Source organism: Patella vulgata, chromosome 1, assembly GCF_932274485.2.
Source record: "Patella vulgata chromosome 1, xgPatVulg1.2, whole genome shotgun sequence".
NCBI lineage: Eukaryota > Metazoa > Mollusca > Gastropoda > Patellidae > Patella > Patella vulgata.
The window spans coordinates 40,009,349-40,030,928 of NC_065879.2; the positions used below are offsets into that span (position 1 = coordinate 40,009,349).

Below are 21,580 nucleotides of genomic sequence, written 5' to 3' on the forward strand. Positions count from 1 at the left end.
AACACAAAAGAATGCACTTCCGGTAATACCACACGTGTTCATGTTCATGTTTACGTTTTAAGAAAGTTCTTGCTATATAGTTACTGTTTACAATAAAAAAAAATTGGTAAATATGGATGAACAATATGATATGCAATTGAACATCGTGTCTAGTGGAAAACTAAAAACCAAATACAAGCAAAAATTCCATAGTAAGGTAAATAACATGTGAATTGTATTCGGACTCTTACTCTCTGAAAACAGAATCAAATCAAACAGAATTTAACCATCTCCAGATCAAATCAGAGGATGGAGCCCCTCTTTATGCACTGATGATAATTTAGTTACATGGTTACCTCCCAACAAAGATACTGTTATTGTTACCATGTTCATAAATAATACTTGACTTCAAAAGGGTTGAAAATTAGGTCAATAACTACCTTTCATTGGTTTCATAACATGTAAGGGAGTAATATGTATATGCCCTAACAATAAGACAATATACATTAATAAGAAATAAAAAGATATAGAAATTTATACATTAATAATAAAAGAACAACAAGTTAAAATATATAGGCGCTATTGCACTTTCGTACATGTACCTCTACCAGTTCCCGTGGTCGTAGGCACTTGAAATTTTCAGAGGATGTTAAGGGGGTGCAATAGCGCCAATATATATACATTACAGATATACATTTATGGCACATAAAACATGCAATACACACCACTTTGAAAAAAGATTTACAGTTATAAAAAAGACAATATAATTATATATAAAACAAAATAACAATGTATAGAGTGTAGGAAGATAATGTTAATCAAATATGGTGACCGAAAGAATTCATTCGTATTTAAATATTTAATAGCTGAGCTCAGAAGACGATGTCAGATTTCAGGTGTTTGGGAGTACATGGTATAGTGTGTTCCATAGGTGTGATCCACAGAATTTAATACTATTTTTAACAACACTAAGGTTAGGTTTTAATGCAATCAGTCATTTATTGATATTGTTAGAGTGTTTCAGTGAGGTAGTTTGGGCATTGCTGGTTTATAATTTTGTGTAAGATGTATTTATTTAAATTAATTTTGAGATTGATATTATTAGCTGCCTCAGAATGTTTGTCATATATCGAACATCAAGTAGAAGTTTGTCTCATAGGAGAACAGTAATCAAAATATGGTTGAATATTTGATTTGTAAAACATAGTCCAGGATTTAATGAATAGAAATTGTTTTGATTTGCCAAGTTGAAATAATATTTGGTTAATAATTTTTGAAACATTCTTAAAATGTTTGAAACATTTTCTGTAATAGAGTTATTAATAATTATTGATAGGTTAGGCTGAATATGTTTTCTTTTCCGTCTAGTAGTAATTACCATACATTTAGTTTTTTGTTCATTTACAAGCATAACCATAAGGTTAATTTGGCACCATTTGAGTGGGGAATTGGTATCAAGTTGTAATTTATATTGAAGGTCATTTATGTTATTTTCAGCAGTATAGATTGTGGTATCGTGAAGCAAATAGGTCATACATGTAGGAGGCTTTAGGTGGAGGGGTTGATCGTTTATAATAATGTTGAACAGTAAAGGGCCTAGGATGGACCCCTGTGGGATTCCATGTACATACGGACTAAAAACGTAGATTTATTTCCATTAGCAATTGTACTCTGATACCGTTGATGTAAATAATAACTAATGAAAGCTGGTATAAATTACATTTATTTAAGAGAATATTGCAATTAATAAAATCGAAAGCTTTTCTAAAATCAAACAAAAAGATTGCACCAATAAGATTACAAAATTGAGGGGTAGCAAGATTTACCCAATTCACCCAAATTAACCAAATTATCCATTATTTCAAATCGTACAATAATTTATATTGATGGGTAATATACCATTCTTTACACCAAATTGTCATTTTTAATTAAAAATCATAGTGTTTTTGTGTCAAAAATACTCCTCAAAATGCAATTTCCAAGCAAGTTTGGAAGATATAACCAAGGGACATAACTCATGTATTTCACAAAATGGTCTCAGACTAGCAATTATTTGCCCATTGACTTCAATGTTAAATGACTGTAACATCACAGGCTGTAGCTTTTTGCTCAACATTCCGTTGGTTCCAATCTTTATAGGCACAATGGGGACAACATTTGGCAATCTCCTCATCATAATTTTGTAGGGGGTTGACCATTTAGATTTTTTGCTACACAGATTTGAAGTTGACAGGGGTGAAAATCTCACTTCCGACACAATGATTGCTCTGCAGAAAGACACTTTACACCCCCTATCCCTCCGCTGTAATATCATCAATATTACCCAAAACTGCTATGAAATTGCAAATTTGATCCCTTTTCTCCAATTCTAGACCAAAAAGTCAACCCAAAAATGCAGGAAGAGGGGAGAAAAAAATTAAGGGAAAAATTGTCTATTTATAACTTGCACTACATTCGTCCATCATGAAATAAGGGGAAATAATTACTAGTCTTAGTCCTATATACCTCACATGTTTCTGCAGTTTAAACAAATCTGTTGTTATCTAATAAACAAACATATATGCAATTCCCTGGCCAAAGAATATGAAAATCTATGCATTTTCAGATGAGCTGTGCCGCATTCTGCAAACACTATAATACATCAGAAAACTGCGGAATTTCAGACAGAAATTTAAAAGCACATGAATTTTGAATTAAACAGAAAATTTTTATTTTTGAACATAAATGCATTCTGTAAAAAGATGAGATAAATTCAATATAAATCTAACACGAAAATATTTTAAAACAGTAATCATGATGCAATATTAGACTTTTTAACACTTTCATCGTAAACCACACAGTTTTTCTCTGTTAACGTAGTTTCAAGTGCCAAATTGTGGTCAAATCTAAAATGTTGAAACATGCAGTGCCTATCAATTTTAAAATATCTCCTATATAGCTGTATTTCCATAGGATAAGTAAGTTGAAATAATCTGATTATGTAACACTACAACAGCTTTTTCATCCCCACCCCCCAGTTTGGAATCTGATACATTGCTGACCAATCATAGGTCGCCCCGTTCACTCGGGCCTGTCAAATGATTTACAATGGCGAAGGTGCCTACAACTTTCCTGACCAAGAGATATGCACAACCGTCGATCAACACACAAGCCATTAATGTTATCTTCCAATATGAGAGGCCATGATAAACACACAAGCGTCCTTTTCAAGCTCGGAAATTAAGTCATCACCAAAAAGCAAAGTTTACAAAGGTCCTCGGGGCTGGAACCCAAACTGATTACGATTTGCCCTCCACTTCCACCACAGGTGTCATAGAGATCAGGGATGAAATTGATATGCATCATCGTTCTCCTAAAGCCAGTCCAGGAAGAGATCAGGTTTTGAGATGTAGACCTGAAATGTTAAATTTGGATGAGAATGAGAATTCTGGGGCGAATACTATCCAGGGAAATGGTCATTGACATCCAGAAAATGGTCAAAATGTGGAATTCTGTCATTCAGTTAAATGTCAAGGGGAGAAGACAGGCCTGTGCAGTACCAAATTTCCAGCCCATTACTATTAGTGAGCAGAAGTGGGGATCAGGTTGGATGTACTTCTTAAAGTGTATGAAATGCACATTTATCTCACCTGTTTTGCTTCTTTTTTTTTTAATACTTGTGTTGAGGTCAATCATTCCACTCTATGAAACATTACCCGGGCACCTGAAATGATAGGAGGCTGGGGATAAATATGCAATAAAAAACAGTGAGAAAATAAGAAAAAAACATGGTTTCAACTGGAAATAGAAATAAACCTCTTTATTTCTAGCGAACAGCTCGTCACTGGCCCTCCAAAAAGAAACCAGTTAACAGTCAGTAAAAAAGTAAACCTTGAGTGTCACATAAGTCTAAGCCAATCTCGAAGGTAGATGCCATGTTTTGAGGTTCGGTCTAAATATTAAGGCCAACTGCATGTTTGATCAAAAGTCACACAGGTGTGAATTTTGGAGTGTACATGTTAACATTTCATTGTATGATGTCAAAAACATGTTAGGTCTAAATGTTAAGGCCAGCTGCAGACTTGGTTCAAGGTCACAACATGTAAATAGGGTTAGGGCACATGATTTTTTGATACAATTGTGGGTTTGGGCTAGGGTCAGGACTAGGTCTTGGCTTAGGCCTAGGCTATATGCTTTTTGACAAGATTGTGGGTTAGGGTTAGGGTAAGGACTGGGTCTTGGGTTAGGGTTAGGGTCAGTCTTGTTTACATCTCGTGACTTTAGACCAAATCTGCAGTTGAGTTGGCCTTAATATTTAGACCTAACCATGTTTTGATATCATTGTGAACAAAATGTTACACATTTACAACCCAAAATTCACACTCAACCAACGGATACCCCCAATCATGGCTATTTTGATACCAAATAGTCAAAAAACTTACTGCTGGGCAATAAAAAAGCAGTATTCTTACCATTTCTGACACTTTCCATTCAAAACTTCAGGAAACAAGCCGTTGAAAAAATATCAACATCCCGAGTCGGCCATGCTTCATTATATCATCAGGACTCAGACTAGCAATTATTTGCCCATTGACTTCAATGTTAAATGACTGTAACATCACAGGCTGTAGCTTTTTGCTCAACATTCCGTTGGTTCCAATCTTTATAGGCACAATGGGGACAACATTTGGCAATCTCCTCATCATATAATTTTGTAGGGGGTTGACCATTTAGATTTTTTACTACACAGATTTGAAGTTGACAGGGGTGAAAATCTCACTTCCGACACAATGATTGCTCTGCAGAAAGACACTTTACACCCCCTATCCCTCCGCTGTAATATCATCAGTATTACCCAAAACTGCTATGAAATTGCAAATTTGATCCCTTTTCTCCAATTCTAGACCAAAAAGTCAACCCAAAAATGCAGGAAGAGGGGAGAAAAAAATTAAGGGAAAAATTGTCTATTTATAACTCGCACTACATTCGTCCATCATGAAATAAGGGGAAATAATTACTAGTCTTAGTCCAAATCGCTTGCCAATGAACTAGGTGTTATCTCTTGTTAATAAAAACTGATTTCACAATAAAATATTTCTACAATTTAAAAAAGTTGAGATATGAAAAGTCTAAAGTCACAAAGCAATGGTAACAACATTTAAATAAGTTCATTAATCAATGACACATTTAGATAAAAAAAAAAGTATGATTTTATCTGACAATTTTTTTTATGGTATGAGATAAATTTTATGGTACGGGATAAGAGAGATAAATTTTATTGCAAAAAAACACCCATGGGGAGAAGCATACAGTTACAAAAATCACATTACAACAAACATACATACATAACAAACACACTTAAAGGAGCTAAATAGCTATTCTTTGGCACCTAGAAATGGACACAAATAGGTCACAACTAGCAACACATATATTGTATTATGAATGTATATAAATTGATTTAACATTCAATTGTTTCTGTTTTTACTGTAATTTCTAATCAGTTATGTTTGGCAAAATACGCAAAGAGTTCAAATTGAATGCCAGTCTTTGGGGTTTGGTTATTCCAGTCTACACCAGTAGTATTCCCCAGTGGGGTATGTTTAGCCTCGTTCACTGAGTCACTTCATTACAAATGGCACTCGAAAGCATTCTGGAATGCAATTCATGTGCCAACTTTAAAATTTTCATTTTGTCTTAGATATCAGAAGCCCATCTTTTCACGGTAAGACAACAACATCAATGTTGATTTAAATTGACCAATAAGTTGTGTTTGCAATGTCAAAGACAATGGATGATATTGAGTTAGTCACTTGCCCCCTTTAAGTATATAAGATAAACGCTGCCTTGTGCACTACAAATTCTTTTCTTTTCTTTTTCAGAGACAAAGAGTTAAAGCAAAGATAGCTGGAAAAGTCCATAAGCCTGTTATAAAAACAGCAAGTTCATCAACATCAAATAATGAGAAGACTCCCAAAACAAGTGATGTAAACAATGATAACATCAGTAAGGAACAGACAAAATCTGTGATTGCAATCAAACCCAAATTATCACAAAGTCCACTTGCTCAACAACATACAAAAAAGCATAAATTAGTGGCTGACCATGAATCAACACCGAAAGATGACCTCCCTCCTCCCCCACCATCAAAAGTCCCAAGAACAGGACCATTTATTTCATCATTGTTCAAGAGTAATCCTGAAATACCTAAGATGGATTGGTAAGTGATTCGTTTCAATTCTTTAAATGACATCTAGAAGCACGGTTAACTATTCATAACAAAACACAACACAAAGTATGTATGGATGTGACCTGTATGTGTTACGAAACGTCGTTATAACTTGAAAACGTGACCTGTATGTGTTACGAAATGTTGTTATTACTTGAAAATGTGACCTGTACAAGTATGTGTTACGAAACGTCGTTATTAAATAATAGAGAAGTAGTTATATCCATATATACCTTGTGTTGTGTTTTGTTAAGAAAAGTGATTCGTTCAAAATTATGAAATATAGATGTTACAGTGATCAAGCAGGAGTGATCGAGTAGCCTACATATGATTGAGGGCATGTCTGCAAAGTATGTTTTTTTAATTCTGTACTTGTCTTTCCTAGGTGCATTCTGAGTTCTGACATACCGGTAATCTAAGGCTTTAATTATCCAGAAATAAGGCATTTTAAACTCATTGTTCCTTTATTAGTACTCCTGAGATATATGTAGCTTCTATTCATTACTTTACTCAGTTATTTACAAGAAAAGAATACTTTATATCATAAACATATATTCAAGTTAAATTTCAACTTTTAAATGTCATTTATAACTAATGTAGATATTGTCTTGGTACTAAGGTGACCAAAGCATTTTTCACTTTGTCATGTTATTGCAGCCTTTTCTGTTTAACTGTTTAAGACTCCCCAGCACATTCTATTAAATTATATCAGACATTTCCATAGAGCAACCAAAATCTACCAATTCATGGCCTCAAGATCCATTCGCTTGATTTGATATACAGTGTATGTTTGTTGCTCATTCTTGCAGTGTTTATGTGTCTTGTCCGAAAGGTTTGTCTTTAAAGGTTTTGTTTGCATGTAGTGTGGTCCTCCTGCGCACACTAAAAGAAGGAATGGTGGATAGGCCAACAAAGTTTAATCTGTTTAAATTTGATTGAATAACCAAAAAGGTGCACTGTGGCTACATGTATTTTCGTCTTAACACAAAATTTGTTTTAGTTCTGTAAATCTGTACTGACCATGTTGTTTGTTATCTTGTTTTCAGTTCAATTGTCGAACCAATAAAAGAAGAAATATTCACATCAAAGAAATTCAGTGACCTCCCTTTAAATCCTAATATGGTAGGTCTGTAATTTTTAACATTTTCATCTTATTCGGTATATAATATATACTATTCAAAAAAAGTAGGGGATATTTGATTTTTAAGTGTTATTAAAGTCACCTAATGAAACTGACGAAGAAACAAATGACAAAATGAAATGAAGTTCACATTCATCGATTTATTCCAAATGATCGTTAGACTAAGTAAGGCACAGACTGACCATTATAAGGGTAAAATGATACCCGGGGTCAAACAGCAAAGTTACCACAGCATCACAACCAAGTCAGTAACGGGTAAATCCTCCTCTGTTTGCCAAACAAGCATTGATCCGACGTGGCATACTCCTAATGAGACGTCTAAGGTCATTTTGGTCCAGATTGTCCCATTCCTGTTGCAACGCAGCAGCAAGTTCTTGGACATTGGCAGGACGTTGTTGACGTTGACGTAACCTCTGTCCAAGCATGTCCCAGACATGCTCGATGGGGGAGAGGTCGGGACTCAGTGCTGGCCAAGGTAATGTGGTGATGTTCTGTTGTTGGAGGTAACCTGTAACGATCCTGGCCCTGTGACATCTTGCGTTGTCATCCTGGAAGATGAAACGGCGGCCATGACGTCGTGCGAACGGCACAACATGGACTGCCAAGATGTTGTCCCAGTAGTACTGGCCTGTAACACGCCCTGCAACAACATGTAAAGCCGTTCTTCCAGCAACAGTGATGCCTCCCCACACCATAACAGAACCACCCCCAAATCGATCATGTCTGATGACGTTAACGTCTTGGAAGCGCTCGTTTCGACGACGCCACACCCTCCTACGTCTGTCCAAAAAATCAACAGTGAACCTTGACTCATCTGAAAACATCACATTGCTCCAGCGTCGATTATCCCAGTGTTGACGATCCCTACACCAACGACGTCTTGCCTGAATGTGATGATCTCTCAAACAAGGGATCACGCGAGGACGTCTGGCGCGAAGGTGACCCCTATGCAGTCGATTCCAAATCGTCTGGCCACTCACTCTCACACCAGTGTCTGTTTGAAGACGAGCGCTGATCTGATTTGCTGTGATGACACGATTTCTCAAGGCCAAGGTACGGATAAATCGATCCTGGGCTTGAGTTGTCGCCCTTGGTCGACCTGAGCGTGGTCTGTCCTGTACATATTGTGTATCACGGTATCTGGACCATAGCCTGCTTATGACAGACTGAGAAACATTCATCGTCCGCGCCACAACCGTCTGTGTTGTGCCGATCTGTAGCATGCCAAGGGCACGTAACCTTTCATTTTGGGTAAGCCGACGCACATCAAAATTTGTTTTCTGGTCACTAAAACAATTAAACTGATGTTTCCACCCTGGAATTCAATGCCACAATGACTGTAACATTCAAAGTCAGAGTTGTGCAAATCTTGGGTTGGACCCCCATGATGATCCCAAGCATCACATGTATTCCATGCGGTAGCTATTGGTGCGTTTGGGCGTCACATGTAACTGGAAATGTTTCTTCTGTTAGGTTCTATAGTGACTTTTTTCGTAGTCATTTGCATATTTTAGTATTATGCCCCTAAAATCAAATATCCCCTACTTTTTTTGAATAGTATATTTCAATCCGAACTGAAAAATATGGAGACCAGACATGAAGAAGAACCCTATTGAAATACAGAAATCTGAACCTATTTATTGTGGAGTTATTGTAGACCAGAGGCTCAGTGTGGATGGGGGGGGGCGTTTTGGGGGTCAAAGGTTAAATGAGGTCATTTGCACTGAAAGTGAATACGCAGCCATTCTTGTATCATGAAAACATGCTGAAAATGAGCTAAAGTAATCACTCTTTCAATAAAAATGTAAACTTGCTAAATTCACCGTTTTTTCTTTGTGACCAGGGAGGTCAAAAGGTCAAGTTTTCGTTTTTGCACTAGGAAGATTTAAAGCAATAAAATATCAGCATAAAATATAAAAAATAAAGCGAAACCTGTGCTAATTAATAATGTCGAAATTTAAAGTCATGCATTAATTTTATGTGGAATTATAAACCTCTCACTGAAACCTTGCAAACACTTTAGTCCCTTGAATCCCATCATACTGCATCTTCAATAGAAGGCTTGATCTCGCCTTAACTATGGCTAGACGTTGTAAAACTTGCGGTCGTTGCTTCAGGAACATGATCATACTGAGACATTTTTGGTTCCAATCACCAAGCTGCTAGTGGGAACCTGGGTATATATTTATTGGTATGATTGTGATATGAAACAAATCATGAGGATAACAACGAAATTTGAAATGGTTTGTTTGTTTTTTGCAGATAACAAATCTAGAAGGTAAAATGAATATGAACAATATGACAACAGTTCAACAGTTAGCTATACCTCAGATATTACAAGGAAAAGATGCTCTAGTTAAATCACAAACTGGTTCAGGTACGTGTAGTTACACCACCATTTAACTCATCTCCACTTAGATATACTTCTTTAATCAACAATTAACAATTAACTCTTGGTGGTTGATGTTGTTGTTCTTAGTGTTTAACGTCCGCTTCCGCCGAAGGTGATATCACAGACAGGTTGTCTTTTTTTTTATTTTCATTATCTTAGCGCACGCGCAGGGGTCTTTCCTATGAGAGGAAACCAGAGTATGATGAGAAGGCACCCCTATCTCCAAGCCACATACGCTCACACTATGGCTCGAAACCACAACCGCAAGCCAGAGGTGACCGGCCAGGTAGAGTACAAAGCGTGACACTCTAGACCACATACGCTCACACTATGGCTCGAAACCACAACCGCAAGCCAGAGGTGACTGGCCAGGTAGAATTCGAAGCGTGACACTCTAGACCACTAGGCCATCCCAACCCCCCTGGTGTTTGATGAGAAAATAGATTGATTTATGATGTGATGATTCGACAGTGGGCAGTTCATTGTTTTATCAATTGGCTTTTTCAAACATCAAATGGCAGCAACTGACTATCCACAGTGTGAAACATCTCAACCCTATGAAATTCACACAAATTTCAAGGGCAGCGTATTGATGGCGAAATTTAGATATGGAGAATTTCAACTTAGTTGGGAAAATTATTGATTAAGGTAGCTGTTGTCTTCCTCTTATTCAGATAATATAATTTTTGCATGTCAATATTTCAGGAAAAACATTAGCTTATGCCGTTCCTATTGTACAAAAATTATCTGGTATCACTCCAAAGATTGATCGATCACATGGTCCTTATGCTATAGTTGTTGTTCCAACTCGAGAGGTAGGTACAGCAGATTTATAAAAATGTAAAGAAAAGTTTATTTCAAGAATGATTCTTTTTGTGAAAATCCTGTTATATTAAGTTGTCCAAATACTCTGCCAAATACTAAAACTTTCTTTGTACTGACCCGGAACACATATTAAAATTTAAATTATTTCTTTTGTATTTTTAGTTAGCAACACAGAGTTATCAAGTTTTTATGAAGATATGTAAGGTGAGTTTGTTCTTGAGTTGACTTTAAACTCAAAATAATATTAGCTGGAATCATGTTTTGATGGAATTACCTTCCACCATTTGCATTAAGATAGATATTGTTTTATATATTTACAGCCATTTGTTTACATAGTGCCAGGTTGTTTAATGGGAGGAGAAAAAAGAAAAGCTGAAAAAGCAAGGTAAAAATTACATGTATGTTAATGTCTCTGAGAATATGGAGATTTGTTAAACTAAATGTAGAGAAGTAAGAAAATCCATCATTAAGGGAAATCATGCAAAAATAAAAAAAGTTGTAATGTATTTGTTGATCTATGTTATTATAAACAATTATATCTGTACCTGTATTTGTTGATGATTACATATTTTAATCAGCTTTGTGTTTATAATGTTGTACATTTGATATATTTGATTATCATTTGCCGTGTAGGTAAAAGATCCCTTGACAGTTGGAATTTGATATAAGAGCAGGCCATAGTGCCGCTGCCGGGCAAAATTCCCCTCATAGCACACTGTATGGCATATGTCCATCTTCATTAGCCAAGTTTAGGAGCAGAACAGTAGGATGTTAAACCTCATTTCTTTACATTTCTGTCATGGAGTAAACATATTTAAAATGTTATTATTTATTTATTTATTGTACAGAATAAGAAAAGGTATAAATATATTAGTTGGTACACCTGGTAGATTAGTTGATCATTTAAAGAATACACATGGTTTAGTATTACAACATGTACAGTATCTAGTGTTAGATGAAGCTGATAGGTAAGTTGTAGAATTTTGATACGAAAATTTCATGGTCAATCTCATATTTCTTCCATTATCCTTGGATACTGTCATCTTGTATGAGTCAAGGCTCTACAATCCGACTGAAACACTCGCATTTGCGAGTGAATTTTCACAATGGCGACCAGATATTTATAAATGCTAGGTTTCTGGCGAGTGAACATATATCTTTAAGTCCCCAATTAACACTATAGCTATCTGAACTTTTCTCCATAAAGATAACGTAATTGGCAATGATCCCGGTCGACTGTCACTCTTGTTTCTTTCATGGTTTGAAATTGGGTCAACATCATTGTCCTCTGCGAGGAAATTCTCATTGCGCATGCGCTGTATTTATCGGAAGTTTATGAGACAGCTGACAGCATGGCTAGCAGATGAATCAAACCTATATCGTCTTACTTTACTAGTATAGTAACTTCGGCTCGCAGTGAGTCTCAGTTGGGGAAAAATGATGATAGTCATGCTACTGACGCTACACCACCCAAACAAGCAAAATTACAAGCTTCGCCGTCTTCGTCTCACAGTGAGTCCCAGTCGGAAAAAAATGTTTAAAACATCTTTTATTATTATTATAGGACGACAAGTTGAAGAGTTATGTATGTTCACAATATAATTTAGCTATATCATACGACAAATTATTCTTATCTTCAGACTTAGCAACTGAAAAATTTGTTTGGCTAGTGGTTTTGAAAATTTACTTATGTTTGCACAAGTAACTTCAAAATGCTGTGTAGAGCCTTGTGAGTATGGTTGGTTTGACCTGTTGCTAAGTTCCTCAGAAATTTTCTTGATTGGTTTCCCCATTTCACTGGTGCATGATGGAAATATAGCATGGAAAAACATCTAGTCATTCAGTTTGGCCAAGAATAAAAAAAAACAGCTTGATATGTGTAATTGTCAAGAAGAATCGCAAGTACTCCAAAACGTTGTCATGAAAATTATCGCCAAAATCAAATTTTAGCCTCCACTTTCATTTTTTTTAAACGCAATTTGCGACTTTGGCAGCTGACAGCATGAGTCCTGTCTGGATAGTGACAACCATTATGGAATGACTTACTAATTATGGTATAGTGAAAGTATTTTTTTCTTAGTTTTGGTTGTAACGATTATTGAACTATTTATATTGTAGGTTATTGGATATGGGATATGAAAAAGATGTTGCTGAGATTATAAATTGTCTGGAGCACAACGCTTCTAAACAAACAAGACAAACTATATTATTATCAGCAACACTGACTGAAGGTTTGTATGGTTTTGGATATAAAAATAAATTTGTCTGTTACAGTAGTATTTAATACTCACAAATATCTTGTTTAAAATCTCTCACGGAAACCAAACGATTGAAATTTAAAGTCTAATAATTTCTATTACACATACATTAGTTCTACTCTCAAATATTAAAATCTGATAGAATTATCAACATATAACATAACTATTTAGTATTTATCTTTGTTGTATGGATTTATAATCAAAATTTAGTTGTCTAATCCCATTTTAAAAAGCCAAGTGTCAACAATTGTTTTATTCAAATATTTAAGAGATAACGTTTCTGCTACAGGATTTGAGAGTTATGTATCTAAAATACCACTATTTTTTAACAGGCGTAGAGAGATTAGCCGGAATCACCATGTATAACCCAGCTCGGGTTTCGGTAGCTAATGAGGAAAGTGAAAGTAGAATACCTGTAATAAAGGAAATCAAAGAACAATCTGAAAAACATTCAAGTCAGTCTGTAAATAAAGAAGAACATTTTGCTGTGCCACAAGCTTTAAAACAACATTTTGTGATTACACCTTGTAAATTACGACTTGTGACACTTGTAGCTTTTCTTTTAACAAAATGCAGAGTAAGTACCATATGCGTTACCTGTGGCTTATTTTATATCTCACCTATAGGTGGACACTGCTACATTTCGGATGCAAACCTGGTCTGTTCACATTGTTCACATTTCAAAACCTGCCTCAAAATCCATCCCATTACAAGTGTATTTGAGTAACTATTAATTTTAACACCTTTTGTCTAATATCTGACAAATGTTTAGAATTCTAAAGAAATATGTAGAGGTGATCTGATCTATAATAGGCATACTTATATTTTGGATGGGAGCCACAGTTGCTTAGTAAGTAAGAAGTTGGCTCACTAAATTACCAAAATATATTGGGATTTTCTGCCATGGTTCACCCTTGTTAGTGATGTAGGACAATGTATAGTTGTTCGGATGGGACAGAAAACATTGGCATGCATATAAAATAACCCTTGACAGCTGCAATTCAAAACGAGAGTAGGCCATAGCCCTGCTGTCCAAGTAAAATTTCCCTCATAGCACATTTTCATTCGTCTAGTCGAGTCGGAGCAGAAAAGTAGTAGTTCAACCCATTTCATTTTATATTGTGGATACAATATTTTAATGTGTATGTATTCAACTGAAAAATACTGAAGTCTTCCGGTTTATGTTTTCTTCATTTTGTCAAAATGATTAATTTTAAAACTTGTAAGTGACTGGGAAAAGATTTTCTAAAAGGAAAAGAGATATTTCGATGTATGTGACTGACTCTGGCTAAATGAGTTAAGAAATAGATTCTTAATTGCATACACATTAAGTTTAATTTTATATGAAATTTCTTTCTAATAGTTTAGTAAAAAGAAGAATAAAATTATAGTGTTTTTATCAACTCAAGACTCTGTCGAATTTCATCATAAATTATTGAACAATATATTCTGTGCTAAGAAGAAAAATACAAAAGTTTTAAAAGAGAAAAGTGAATCACTTGAATCTGGTTCTGAATCCGAAGAGGAAGAATATCATGTTACAGAATTATCATTTGATTTATTTAAATTACATGGTGATATGTTACAAAAGGTGAGTTATGGAAATTGAACCATAAATTTTCAAGTATCCAGTACACTGTTCAGATAACAAAATCTTGTATAGATCTTGTATTGCTCAGCATTCAAATTTGTATAATTTGCCTGTTAAACCAGGCAACAGACAGACCATTTCTTTTTGTAGTACAGGATCCGTTTTAACGCGTTTTACCATCCCCTGAATATTATTAGTTCAGAAGTTGGGGACATTGCCTCAAAAGACCTAAATGTATATGCGTTCAGTATTAAAAAGAAATAAAATAAACAAGATGGGGTTGAAAGTCCCACTTTTCTACACCGGAATATTAAAAAGGAGGTAAAGTGTTGGGTTTTTTTGCCGTCTTCATTAGCCCAGGCAGATGGTGAAGAAAAATGGAATGTTAAACTCAAATTCATTTCATGTTTTTTTGTATAGTTACCTATGTATATTTAATTTCTAAGAAAGCTTGTTTTGGCTTTTTTAAATTCAGGTTGCAGTTGTAAAATTTTGTTTTAATTTCAGGAACGAACACAAGTTTTTGAAAAATTCAGATCGATGGACTGTGGTGTTTTACTATGTACAGTAAGTCAGTTTCTTATCTATAAATGAAATGAAATGGGGTTTTAACACCCTACTGTTTTGCTCTGACTGGGCTAATGAAGACAGGCATACATCATACTGTGTGCTATGAGTGAAATTTTGTCAGAACAGGGATCAAATACATGAGACCTCCAGGTTAGCGAGCCAACGTCTTACCCACTGAGCCACCATTATTATCTATAAACAATTTATGATGTTAACAATAGCTATAAGAAGAATTTTATATCCTTTAATTCACATCATTACCCAGTTGCCAAAAAAGCAATCTGATTATAATACAGATCCTATTTCGTTTCAATTTCTTTAGTTCAAAATTTTGTTTTACTTGTGCAGGCCATCGAAAGTATTAAAAAACGAAACGAAATATAGATCTGTATTTTAAACAGATTGGCAAAAAAGTTAAATTTTAAACCATGAATTGTATTTTATGGTCTTAAATTATGAGAAACTTAAAAGAGATGACGATATTTCTGTTAAAATAAAGATATTTTGTTTACAGTATTTCAGAAATTACTGTAAAGGTATATTTATGATTGTATTTTGTTATTTATCAGATGTTTATGAATTGTATAGGATGTTGCTGCTCGGGGACTTGATCTACCACAAGTCAGTTGGATTATCCAGTACACAACACCAGGTCAGACGTCAGACTATATACATAGAGTTGGTAGGACAGCTAGAGTAGGAGCCCAAGGACAGTCATTATTATTCTTAATGCCTACAGAATGTGATTATGTACAACTTCTTAATGACAAACAAATAAGGTAAAATGACCATTGAATAAAAAATCATTCCTTAAAGATGCATTGTGTAAGATTTAGATAAAGAGCTAGCCACTCTTGTTCTAATAGTTCAAAAATAGATAATCCAAAATTAATATATATATTTTAAAAATTTCATTCAAATTACTTTATTCTAATCGAACTATCGCTATTTTAAGTTTTGACAAGAGGAGGCATAGATTATTAATTATCGTAACAAGTGTATTTAAGAATTGAGGCCAAAATAAAGACCAGCAATAGGCAGATTTAGCTCTTACATAATGTATCTTTAATATATTGTAATGTTGCATACCTTGATGCCTACACTTTTAGGGGAAACAGGATACTTTCTTAAGGGTCTTACCATAGCTATCGTTTGTACTGGCTTTGTACCACACAAATCATTGCTTTGAATATAAATGAAATGTTCCCTATTTGTTCCACAAGTTTTATGGTGACAGTGTATGACAATCACCCGTAAGTTCAAGTTTAAATGTGGTTATATGATTGTCGTCACCTCAGTCTGTCGATCGCACTAGTGTCTGCATAGCGTTTATGTTCAAGAGATGCAAAAGTCTGTCAATTGCCAACAATTTCCATCAACTTTTTGTACAGTTATGGTCCTTGCCTTTTATAAATTTTGATAACACAGTGTTTCCAAGTGCAACAACCTTTGTGGACTGCTCAGACAACTTAGCTACTATGGGTGTATGTTTTGTTATCAGAAACTGGTAATGTTTCTGAATAATAACAAAAGTATAATTCCTGTTTCTGCTCTGACTTTATTTGTTTTATCTACAGTTTACAGGAAATGCCAATGATTAATATCCTAAAGAATCTGATGTCTGTGGTTAAATATTTAAAATTACCAGAAGATGCAAAAGTAAGTAGAATAAAAGAAAATCTTGCAACATTCTCATGTTGTAGACAGTGTATGTTGATATTGGTAATATTTATTTCTGAGGGTTCAGTTAATGTCTCCTTTGTAATTCAAAATATACTATTCAAAAAAAGTAGGGGATATTTGATTTTGGGGGCATAATACTAAAATATGCAAATGACTACGAAAAAAGTCACTATAGAACCTAACAGAAGAAACATTTCCAGTTACATGTGACGCCCAAACGCACCAATAGCTACCGCATGGAATGCAGGTGATGCTTGGGATCATCATGGGGGTCCAACCCAAGATTTGCACGACTCTGACTTTGAATGTTACAGTCATTGTGGCATTGAATTCCAGGGTGGAAACATCAGTTTAATTGTTTTAGTGACCAGAAAACAAATTTTGATATGCGTCGGCTTACCCAAAATGAAAGGTTACGTGCCCTTGGCATGCTACAGATCGGCACAACACAGGCGGTTGTGGCGCGGACGATGAATGTTTCTCAGTCTGTCATAAGCAGGCTATGGTCCAGATACCGTGATACACAATCTGTACAGGACAGACCACGCTCAGGTCGACCAAGGGCGACAACTCAAGCCCAGGATCGATTTATCCATACCTTGGCCTTGAGAAATCGTGTCATCACAGCAAATCAGATCAGCGCTCGTCTTCAAACAGACACTGGTGTGAGAGTGAGTGGCCAGACGATTCGGAATCGACTGCATAGGTGTCACCTTCGCGCCCGACGTCCTCGAGTGATCCCTTGTTTGAGAGATCATCACATTCAGGCAAGACGTCGTTGGTGTAGGGATCGTCAACACTGGGATAATCGACGCTGGAGCAATGTGATGTTTTCAGATGATGGACAGACGTAGGAGGGTGTGGCGTCGTCGAAACGAGCGCTTCCAAGACGTTAACGTCATCAGACATGATCGATTTGGGGGTGGTTCTGTTATGGTGTGGGGAGGCATCACTGTTGCTGGAAGAACGGCTTTACATGTTGTTGCAGGGCGTGTTACAGGCCAGTACTACCGGGACAACATCTTGGCAGTCCATGTTGTGCCGTTCACACGACGTCATGGCCGCCCGCCGTTTCACCTTCCAGGATGACAATGCAAGATGTCACAGGGCCAGGATCGTTACAGGTTACCTCCAACAACAGAACATCACCACATTACCTTGGCCAGCACTGAGTCCCGACCTCTCCCCCATCGAGCATGTCTGGGACATGCTTGGACAGAGGTTACATCAACGTCAACAACGTCCTGCCAATGTCCAAGAACTTGCTGCTGCGTTGCAACAGGAATGGGACAATCTGGAGCAAAATGACCTTAGACGTCTCATTAGGAGTATGCCACGTCGAATCAATGCTTGTTTGGCAAACAGAGGAGGATTTACCCGTTACTGACTTGGTTGTGATGCTGTGGTAACTTTGCTGTTTGACCCCGGGTATCATTTTACCCTTATAATGGTCAGTCTGTGCCTTACTTAGTCTAACGATCATTTGGAATAAATCGATGAATGTGAACTTCATTTCATTTTGTCATTTGTTTCTTCGTCAGTTTCATTAGGTGACTTTAATAACACTTAAAAATCAAATATCCCCTACTTTTTTTGACTAGTATATGTTGGATTGATAGCACATTATACTTATTAGAATTATTACATTTCATATTTCCCTAACCAAATTTTATATTTCATAAACTTTCACCAGGATTTTCCATGCAGGATTCTCAAATATTCCCCTGGAGATGTTTTACAAAAATATGATACTATCACAGTTCTGTATATGATATAATTGACTCTGGACAGTGGGTTTTGATTAACTAGTAATAAAATTGATGCATATGTGTAGTGTTAGAAACATGGGTATAGGATCACTGACTATGATATTGTTTATCATGAACTTAGAGAATTTTTTGGTTAAAATAAAGTATCCCTCTCCATTTTCAATTCAGATCTAATTTGATGAAATGTTTTTTTTCATTATTTAGAGACAAAGACCACGTACATGGGAAGAAGCAGCAACAGCAGTACACATGTTATTTGAAACTCATGTGGCTAAGCATCCATTTATGTCAGAATTAGCAAGACAAGGTAATCTCTTGTAGTATTACGATAACCAGACATGTAATTTACCTTTTAAAGATATATATTTTTAGGAAGCCGCCGTGGCTCAGTGAGTAAGGTCGCTGGGGACTAGATCGATACCCTGGAGGCCACAGTTTCTTTCCCAGTGTTGAGTGAGAAAGTTCATCAGGATTTTCCAGCATGGTGTCCCTTTGTCAGTGGTGCAATACAGAGGGTATGTCAAGAAAACAGTGTCTAGTCTTTCGAAATGGACAAAAACTGGTCCTGTCTATTCAAAGAACGTTCGACAGTTGTTGTTCAATATGAGAACAGGTAGTAGCACCGCTGTCCGGGCAAAATTTCACTCATTAGCCCAGATGAATCAGACAAATATGACCTTAAACCCCATTTCATTTAATGCTTTTAAAGATTAATTAGTACATGTAAATTTTCATGGTATTTGAAATTCTTTTTCTCTTAATTGTCTTTGTATGTTTAATTCACTCTTTCAGCTTATCAATCTTTTGTTAGAGCCTATGCCACCTATCCCAGTCATATGAAAAATATTTTCTCTATTAAGAAAATTCATCTTGGTCACCTGGCAAAAAGTTTTGCCCTACAAGATGCCCCTGGTAAAATAGGAGTAGTTCAGTCCAAGAAATTCCAGGCTGAGAAAGCTCAGGAAAAGAAAGAGTAAGTGTCCCATATTCATCTTATTTATTTACTAACTCAGCAGAGCAGCAGGACATTAAAACACCATTTTATTTAATTATTCACTAATACACAGGTGTGGCTCCAAAGCCTATAAATGGAAAAAATTGACCCCTAATAGAAAGCAGGAAATCCATTACTGAAACAGTAGTGATTTTAAAGTTAAATGACCTAGTATGTCCACAATTATTTGGTAACATATAATTAACAGAACACAATTTTTATGGGAAACAATCACTGGTTTTATTCTAAAAGCACGACGTTTCGACAAGTATCCTCTTGTCAAAACGTCGTGCTTTTTGAATAAAACCAGTGATTGTTTCCCATAAAAATTGTGTTGTGTTATTGTGTTCCCCAATCACTAAATGCCACTTAAAGATAACATATAATTAACATTCTCTTTAATTTTTCAGTTTTCCAAAGAAAAAGTTTAGATCCAACGTATCTGAATTTTCTAGTGGATTTGGGTCACATCTTGGAGTAACACCCCGACACAGAAACCTTCAGAAGAAAATAGTTCAAAACCAACATATGAAAGAAAGAAAGAAAGCCAGAAAGCTAGCCAATAAAACTGCCAAAAATAATAAATAATACTTTTTGATACTTGTTTGAGTTTATTGCACTAAAGATTGAGTTGGAGTTTGATAGGATACTGTATACCTATATAAATTGAATTCAAATTTTGTATACGATTTAACCGATATAACCGTTGGTGGAAGTGGACTTTAAGCCTGACATCAAGTAACATTGAGGTTGACGTACAGGCCATACTGCTCGTACTTTATCGCATGTTATACTTTAGATGTTATCAAAATTCCTGTCTTCATTAGCAGAACAGTAGGATGTTAAACCCCATTTCATTTGATCAATTTCTCAGTTTTAACACTTTATTTGTGAAGATCTGTGTCTACACAATGTAAACTGTGAAGTGAGTAACAAAGAATCGGTACAGGTGGGAGTAAACTAGTCTGTTATCTTATCAAAAACATTTTCTTCTACCAAACAGGTACAGCTTCAGAGATCCAAGTACGAAATATTAACATCATTTAGGTATGGGCAGAGTCTTAAAAAAATAAAAATATTGTAAACACTACAGGCCTCAACTTTATACCTGTTCAGATTGTGTTCAAATGAAGTTGCTTGCCCATGTAGGATGCTGGGAAAAGGCACCATGAAGGGGCAAATTTATGTACTATTAAAACATCCTCTTCAGAATGCTGAATATGTATTCCTTTGGTGGAAATCATTCTAGACAATCAAGATAAAAGTTTATTAAACAGGCACCACATTCTTATTTATTTTTTCTATCCTGCAAAACAATGATTTTTTGCACGGATTGGGTCGAAACATCTGTTATTTCCAACAATGAGATGTATTTTAAGGCAAGGACGTCAGCCGAGTAGACAGAATCAAAAGGTAAAACGCATTACCACTGTTCGGTTAATGGTTCAAACGTCATTGTTTGTTATAAAAGTATTTATTTCAATACGAATATGTGTTGAAAATTATTCGTTTGAGACTATTTTTACTTGCGCAAAGCATCAATTAAAGGAACTAAATCGCTAGTATTTTCGACCAAGAAATTGACACAAATAGGTCACAACGCATATAATAATGTAATATGAATATATATAAACTGATTTATATTCAATCGTTTCTGTTTTTACTGTGATTTCTGATCAGTTATGAGGGGTTGGATGGCCGAAATGTTTATTTTGTTTTGATATCAGAAGCCCATCTTTTCCCGGTAAGATCATAACATCAATGTTGATTTAGATTGACCAATAAGTTGTGTTTTCAATGTCGAAGACTTTGGATGATATCGAGTTAGTGGCTTAGCTACTTTAAAGGAGGCAAGTCGCTACACGTAACTCGATATCATCCATTGCAAACACGACTTATTGGCCAATTTAAATCACGTGACAAGGAGTAGGGTCGCCTGTCCAACCTCGTGGGGTTTCTCCGGGTCCTCCGGTTTCCTCCCACTGCTAAAGACCCCTACGCGCAAGCGAATTAGTGAAATAAAATTAAACCATATGTTAGTCCCGAAATGACCGAGTTGTGTCGAGTGGACGTTAAACCCCATTTCTTTCTCTCTCTCTCTCTCCAATTTAAATCAACATTGATTTTGTTATCTTACCGTTAAAAGACTAGATGGGCTTCTGATATCCAATAT

General features: G+C 35.7%; 1 protein-coding gene across 2 annotated transcripts; it reads left to right on the forward strand.

Moving 5' to 3' along the window:
• Window positions 1-28: 28 nt before the first annotated feature.
• Window positions 29-20,687, forward strand: LOC126832457 (probable ATP-dependent RNA helicase DDX31). 2 transcript variants are annotated; one of them, XM_050563238.2, is made up of 17 exons: window positions 29-196; window positions 5,838-6,175; window positions 7,231-7,306; window positions 9,588-9,702; window positions 10,423-10,532; window positions 10,705-10,746; window positions 10,863-10,927; window positions 11,391-11,510; window positions 12,661-12,773; window positions 13,133-13,377; window positions 14,164-14,391; window positions 14,899-14,958; window positions 15,550-15,740; window positions 16,539-16,620; window positions 18,618-18,720; window positions 19,206-19,386; window positions 19,818-20,687. In XM_050563238.2, exons 1-17 carry the CDS (start codon window positions 113-115, stop codon window positions 19,993-19,995), a joined length of 2,331 nt encoding a protein of 776 aa, XP_050419195.1. In that variant the 5' UTR covers window positions 29-112; the 3' UTR covers window positions 19,996-20,687. The 2 variants fall into 2 exon arrangements, with proteins under 2 accessions (XP_050419195.1, XP_055955891.1); XM_056099916.1 differs by lacking the exons at window positions 16,539-16,620; window positions 18,618-18,720; window positions 19,206-19,386; window positions 19,818-20,687 and having other exon boundaries at window positions 15,531-15,706.
• The last annotated feature ends 893 nt before the right edge of the window (window positions 20,688-21,580 follow it).